General features: G+C 29.6%; 1 protein-coding gene across 1 annotated transcript in view; it reads left to right on the forward strand.

Moving 5' to 3' along the window:
- Nucleotides 1–898: 898 nt before the first annotated feature.
- Nucleotides 899–7,965, forward strand: part of LOC117172668 (isopentenyl-diphosphate Delta-isomerase 1) — an 8,505-nt gene continuing 1,438 nt past the window's right edge. Inside the window, exon 1 of the mRNA XM_033360795.1 lies at nucleotides 899–1,704. Coding sequence (XP_033216686.1) covers nucleotides 1,411–1,704 — 294 coding nt within the window. The 5' untranslated portion in view covers nucleotides 899–1,410. The remainder of the gene's footprint in view (nucleotides 1,705–7,965) is intronic.

Raw genomic sequence — 7,965 nt, forward strand, 5'->3', positions numbered from 1 at the left:
AAATGCATTACACGGATTTCAGGGAAATTAATTTTCGCGATACCAGACGAAAAATTGGCTACTGTAAGTTAATATATTTCTATAACAACTAAATTTTTTTCTCATCTTAAGATAATACAATTATACATAATCTGTCGAAAATAATAAACTTTCGAACTTAGCAATTTTGTCTAAATTCATGATTTACGAGAACAATTTTTATAAAGTAACTAAATGTGTAACTCTTCTAACTAAACGTTTTACCTAATCCAAGTGTACACTTTCTTTGAGTTTAATATATTCTCGATTCACTCGTTCGCCTCAAGAATTTTTTTTCCGTGCACTTCATGTGCGTGCCAACCTTTTTTCTTTTCAATGGATTTTCTCCTGCTATATTAGACATTTCTTTTTTGGGATGTTTTTAAACTTCCAATTGTTCGAAATAGTTTTTTTTCGTCAATGTTTACTATTTCCAGATACGTTTCAGTGAAAAATTGACCGCAACTCACATGGAAGTGCTATATATTTTTCCCGCTTGCGCAATGTCGTTTTCATGAATGAAAAGGTCTATTCGTATATAATTAATTATTGGTTACCATGGTAATTGTTTATCAAAGTTATTAGAATATTCTTATAAATTCTCCTACATTTTCTCTCTTCCTCTTTAATTTTATAGAATAAGATAATTTTACAGGATCTACCAAATAACATAAAAATTGTATACGTGAGAATGCCCTCTAAAAGTCACGTACGCCGGGCCTACGTGATCAGCTTGATGCGTATGGCATACGTGAGCGGTGCTCCTATTGGTCAGGCTCAACGTCAAAAGCTTTAACCTGGCTTGCACTTGACAGTTGACTCTCCCGCTCTAATCCTACCCTTGGGCCTTGGCCCTTGCACGTAATCCAAAAATTCAGAGTTATAAATATATGTGACTCGGGGAGGAACGCCAGATATCTTTCAATCGTGAAACCCAATGAACCTGCGAAATGTGAAATCCCGGTTTTGAATATTTCTTAAATACAAAACAAAGGAAATATATCCTAGAACGGTTAAGTTCCGTGTAGCTTCGCGAAAACTACAAATCTAGCTGATAGTTAAATCCAATCTAAGTAAACTTAAATATATAATTCGGAATCCACCAATTAAACCACTGAGCTTATTTTATCCAGTGGATCCAACTTTTCGTTTCAAGATTATCAATCTCTCTCTGCTTATCTCATATGATAGAAAGAGAGGCTCGATCGACTTCAGGCATTGGTATCTCGCTGGACGGAACATCAAGAAGCTGATAGCACAATAAAAAATATCAACATGACAACTTCGTGTGTGATCGTCGACCGTCGTGTTGTCGTTTGAGATCAGTTGAGATCAGTCGTCAACATCGATCGGATCGGGCAGTCACTACCAAATCTAACCTATAATTTCGAAATGGCACTGCGAACGATATTGAATACAGGAAAGAGAATTTACTCTGGAATGAGAGAAGAGTGTCTTGCAGTGAGGAATGTGCATACTAATATAAAAATTGCTCCGCTGCAAAAATCAGCGTTGGAAGAAAGGTGCATTCTCGTTGATGAGTTTGACAAGCCTCTCGGCGAGGCGACAAAGAAGGACTGCCATTGGATAAACAAAGAGGGTACTGTTCCTCTTCACAGAGCATTCAGTGTGTTTCTTTTCAATGGAAATGGGGATTTATTGTTGCAGAAAAGATCTTCTACGAAGGTGAGATATTTTTGGCTTTTATTATTCCGACATTTTTACAATGTGACATAGTACGTTATTCAAATCAGGAGTTTTTAAGCCAACTTATCAATTTTTTATTCTATCTTCCATTTTTATCTTTACGACGTTGTTTCATTTGCATTGCATTACCAGGTATCGTATAATAGAAATGATAATTTTTTATATTCTATCTCAAAATGTAACATTTGATGAATGTATAACTAATTCCTATAGTTCAGAGTTCGAATTTATATAGCTTTAACAATTGCGCCCTAAGCTCATCTGTTCTTTTTCGCTTTGAGGGGATAAATAATATTTTTAATTGAAAATAAAAATGTCGATCAACTATTTGCGGGAGTCCAGGAGAGCTGGGAAGGGCGACTAGATGTACCGAAATTCGGTGATCGTAGAGCACAATATTTTCTGTGGCCCAGGGAATCTAGAAAGGTCGACTGTGTGCACCGAATTTCGGTGATTTTAGAACAAATATTTTTGTTGAGTCCGGATGGGTGGATATATGCACCGAAATTCGGTGCTAGTAAAAAAAAAAAAGAGTATATTTTCGGGAATCCAGGGGATTTGGAAAGGGCGGCTGGATGCACTGAATTGCGGTGATTGTAGAACAAATATTTTTTGTGAATCCGGATGAGTGGATATGTGCACCGAAATTTGGTTATTGTAGAACAAATATTTTAGGGAATACAGGGGATTTGGAAAGGGCGGCTGGGTGTACCGAATTTCGGTGATTGTAGAACAAATATTTTTGATGAGTCTGGATGAGTGGATATGTGCACCGAATTTCGGTGATTGTAAAACAAAATATTTTCTGTGGTCCAGAGAATCTAGAAAGGGCGACTGTGTGCACCGAATTTCGGTGATTCTAGAACAAATATTTTTTTGAGTCCAGATAAGGGGATATGTGCACCGAAATTCGGTGCTAGTAAACGAAAAAAGTATATTTTCGGGAAACCAGGGAATCTAGAAAGGGTGACTGTGTGCGCCGAATTTCGGTGATTTCAGATCAAATATTTTTAGGCCCAGATGGGTGGATATGTGCACCGAAATTCGGTGCTAGTAAAAAAAAAAAGTTATATTTTCGGGAAACCAGGGAATCCAGAAAGGGCGACTGTATGCGCCGAAATTCGGTGCTAGTAAACGAAAAAAGACTATTTTCGGGAAACCAGGGAATCTAGAAAGGGTGACTGTGTGCGCCGAATTTCGGTGATTTCAGATCAAATATTTTTGGGCCCGGATGGGTGGATATGTGCGCCGAAATTCGGTGCTAGTAGAAAAAAAAGTATATTTTCGAGAAACCAGCGAATCTAAGAAGGGCGACTGTGTGCACCGAAATTCGGTGCTAGTAAACGAAAAAAGTATATTTTCGGGAAACCAGGGAATCTAGAAAGGATGACTGTGTGCGCCGAATTTCGGTGATTTCAAAACAAATATTTTTTTGGGTCCGGATATGTGCACCGAAATTCGGTGCCAGTAGAAAAAGTTATATTTTCGGGAAACCAGGGATTCCAGAAAGGGCGACTGTGTGCACCGAAATTCGGTGCTAGTAAACGAAAAAAGTATATTTTCGGGAAACCAGGGAATCTAGAAAGGATGACTGTGTGCGCCGAATTTCGGTGATTTCAAAACAAATATTTTTTTGGGTCCGGATATGTGCACCGAAATTCGGTGCTAGTAGAAAAAGTTATATTTTCGGGAAACCAGGGAATCCAGAAAGGGCGACTGTGTGCACCGAAATTCGGTGCTAGTAAACGAAAAAAATATATTTTCGGGAAACCAGGGAATCTAGAAAGGGTGAGTGTGTGAACCGAATCTCGGTGATTTCAAAACAAATATTGTTTGGGTCCGGATGGCCGGATATGTGCACCGAAATTCGGTGATCGTAGAATAAATATTGTCGGGAATCCAGGGGATTTGGAAAGGGTGGCTGGATGCACCGAATTTCGGTGATTGTAGAACAAATATTTTTGGTGCATCCGGATGGGTGGATATGTGCACTGAAATTCGGTGCTAGTAAAAAAGTCTATTTTCGGGAATCCAGGGCATCTGGAAGGGCGACTGGGTGCACCGAATTTCGGTGATCGTATAATAAATATTGTCGGGCATCCAGGGGATTTGGAAAGGGTGGCTGGATGCACCGAATTTCGTTGATTGTAAAACAAATCTTTAAAACTTTGTTTTAAAACCTTACAAAATCGACATATTTTTTTTAATTTTTAGAAATATTTTCAAAATTCCAATTATTTTAAAATTTGTTTTTAAACTTTGAAATATCCATTAAAATGATTCGCATTTTCTTCCAATTTTCAGCAAAATGCTACAGGATTTTTTAAAAGGTTTTAAAATCTTTTTAAATATTCTCAAATATTCTATTTCGATAATTTTGTATGATTTTTTTCAATTTTTTCAAAATTAAAAATCATTAAAAAAATTTTCGTAGGATCCTCAGGAAAATTTTGTTATGCTCTTGAATACAAGATTTTTTTCTCAAATTTGTAATCTTGAAAAATTGAAAAACTTTGCTTTAAAATTTTTTGCATTCAGGTTTGAAAATTTAAGAAATCATTTTTAAAAATTTCAAACCTTGATTTCTCTTAAAATCCATTTTTCAAAATAAAATATCATTAAAAATTTTACGAGGAATCTTAAACAATTAGTTTGACTGTTTTGAAAACTTTCAAAATCCTTAAAAAGGTTTGAAATTTCTGTTCCTTGATCTTCAAAAATCTACAGTATGTTTTAATTTTTTTCATATTTTCTCAAATTTTAAATTATTCTTGAAGCTTTTTTAAAACCTCTTAAAATGTTCTAAAATGAATCAAATTATTCATAAAATTTTGTTGAAATCCTGAAAAATTAACAAATTTGGGTTTTGAAATATTCTATTTTGGAAACTTTTTTCAATTTTCTTTTAATATAATTTTTCAAAATAAAAAATCATTTTAAATCTTAGTAGGATCCTTAAAAAAATTTTGTTATTCTATTCAATACACGATTTTTTCCTAAAAATTTGTATTCTTGTAAAATTGAAAAAATTTTACTGTAAAATTGTCTACATTCAGGTTCGAAAATTTATAAAATCCTTACAATTTTTTTTTACTTTTCTCTTTAAACAAATCTTTCAAAATAAAAAGTCACTAGAAATTTTCCGAGGAATCTTAAAAAATTTGTTTGACTGGTTTGAAATCTCAAATTTTTAAGTTTTGTTAAAATCGTGACCGTTTTGAACACGTTTTTCTATTTTCTCTTAAAATAATTTTTCAAAATAAGAAAAATTACTTGGCTAAAATTTGAACTCTTGTCAAAAATTATTATTATTATTATTATTATTATTATTATTTCGGAGGCTTATAATTTTAATTGAAAATTAATTTCTTGAGTTTAAAAATGAGTTATTTCATAGAAAAACTGTTTTTCCTTAGGATGATAATGAATTTTCTTTATGAAAATTTAACTATTTTGTTGAAAATTTGTTTCCTTTTTGGTTGAAAATTTCTTTTTCCGCTGAAATTTTTTACTTGAAAATTAATCCCTTTTGTCGAAAATTCAATTATTCTACTAAGAAATTCAGATAAAAATTCACTTTTTTGGTTTAAAATTAAACTATTCCAGTCAAATATTTACAATTTTATTTGAAAATTCATCAGTTTCTTTGAAGATGTAACTATTTAAAAAAAATGAAAAGTAATTTTTTTAAATGATAATTTAACTAATTCTAATTGAAAATTCCATAGCTGTAGTTGAAAATTTATTTGTTTTGTTAAACATTAATTTTTTTAACTTAAAATTTAATTATAATAGGTTTGGGTTGACAATTTCTTTCTTTAAGATTAAATTAATTTTATTTTTTAAAATTCATCTTTTTTGTTAAAACTTGAAATATTTTGTTAAAAAATTGTATTTTTTTGGTAGAAAATTAATCTTTTTTTTTTGAAAATTAATTTTATTTGAAAATTCATCACTTTGGTTGAAAATTGAACTGTTTTTTTTTTTTGAAGATCTGTTTTTTTGGTGTTGAAAATTAATTTCTTCAACTGAAAGTTTAATTACTCAATTTTTTGTAAAAATTTGATGAAAATTTAAATATTTGTTTTAGAATTCATTTATTTTGAAAATTTTCGCTTTGTTGTGTTAAAGGATGTTCAAATTGAACATGATAAATTAAAATAAGTAAAAACTATTGTTGATTAACCAAATATATTTGGTTGAAAACTTGTCTCCTTTAATCGAAGATTAAACTATTTCTTGGAAAACTATTCAATATTTATTTGAAAAATTATCTTTTTTTATTGAAAAATCGTATTTTTTGGTATAAATTAATTTTCTTGGTTGAACATTAATCTTTCTGTTGTAAAATATATTTTTTTTGTGTTTTTTCCTTGTAAATTGTATTTGTTTAAAACTGAAAATGTAATTATTGCAGTTGAAGATTCACAATTTTAGTTGAAAAGTCATCACTTTGTTTGAAAATTCATCCATTTGCTTGATCATTAATTTTTGTTTTAAATGAAAATTTTACTATTTAATTTTTTGTTTATAATTTATCTTTTTTAGTTTAAAATTCATGTATATTGTTGAAATTTCGTATTTTGTTTATAAAGATTAATCTTCGTAGTTGCAAAATTCAACTATTCGAGTTACATTTCATCATTTTAGTTAAAAATTCATTTTCTTTATTAAAAATTCAACTTTCTACCAGATTCATAATTTTAGTTCAAAATTCATCAGTTTCATTGAAAATTAATTTTTTTTAAATGATAATTTAACTCTTCCATTTTTGGCTGAAAATTGATATTTTTTTAGTTTCAAATTCAACTATTTGGTTGAAAATTTGTCTTTCTTAAAAAAAAATTAATGTTCATGTTTGGAAATTTATCTTTTTTAGTGAAAATTCAAGTATTACAGTGAAATATTCATCATTTTATTTTAAAAATCATCATTTTAGTTGAAATTTCTTCTTTTTAGTTGAAATTTCAACTATGACGGTAAAAAATTCACCATTTTAGTGAAAAATTTATCTTTTTGGTTTAAAAGTCAACTATTACAAACAAAGATTCAATATTTTATTTAAAAAATTCGAGTAAAGCTCATTTATGGCTTATTTAATCTTCAAAAAATGTAATTATTTAAACAATTGTCATAAATGGCTCTTCTTTAAAGAAAACGTTTAATTTATTAAATTGCGTTGTAAATTTACAAGAAGTATGAATTATTAAAACAATTTTAATTTAAAACTTAAGAGTTTGACTTTTTTCTACGAGTGAATTTGTTCACAGAGACAACTAACTCTTTTCTATGTGGCTTTGCAAATTTACACCAACTATTAATTATGGAAACAATTTTACTTTAAAAATTAAGAGTTTGACCTTTTTTCTACAAGTCAATTTGTTTACGGAGTCGACTAAGAATGTCTATCCGGTGACACTTTTCTATATTGCTTTGCAAATTTACAAGCACTATTAATTATTTAAACAATTTTAAATAAAATATTAAGAGTTTGCCCTTTTTTTCTAGAAGTCAATTTGTTTACGGAGTTAACTAAGGATGTCTATGCGATGAGTCTTTTCTATATTGCTTTGCAAATTTACAAAAACTATTAATTATTTAAAAAGTTTTAGTTTAAAAACTAAAAGTTTGACCTTTATCCTACGAATCAATTTGTTTTTGAAGCCAACTAAGAATGTCTATCCAATTACTCTATTCTATATTGCTTTAAAAATTTACAAGAACTATTAATTATTTAAAAAGTTTTAATTAAAAAATTAAATGTTTGCCTTTTTTATACAAGTAAATTTGTTTACGAAGACGACCAAGAATGTCTATCCGATGAATATTTTCTATTTTTCTTCGTAAATTTACAAGATATGTTATTTAAACAATTTTACTTAGAAAATTAAGAGTTTGACGTTTATCCTACGAGTTAATTTGTTTTTGAAATCAACTGGGAATGTCCATTAGTTGACTCTTTTCTATGTTTCTTTGTAAATTTACAAGAACTATTAATTATTTAAACAGTTTTAATTAAAAAATTAAATGTTTGCCTTTTTTATACAAGTAAATTTGTTGACGGAGACAACCAAGAATGTCTATCCGATAAATATTTTCTATTTTTCTTTGTAAATTTACAAGATATGTTATTTAAACATTTTTAATTAGAAAATTAAGAGTTTGACGTTTATCCTACGAGTTAATTTGTTTTTGAAATCAACTGGGAATGTCCATTAGTTGACTCTTTTCTATGTTTCT

Source organism: Belonocnema kinseyi, chromosome 5 (genome assembly GCF_010883055.1).
Source record: "Belonocnema kinseyi isolate 2016_QV_RU_SX_M_011 chromosome 5, B_treatae_v1, whole genome shotgun sequence".
Classification (NCBI taxonomy): Eukaryota; Metazoa; Arthropoda; class Insecta; order Hymenoptera; family Cynipidae; genus Belonocnema; species Belonocnema kinseyi.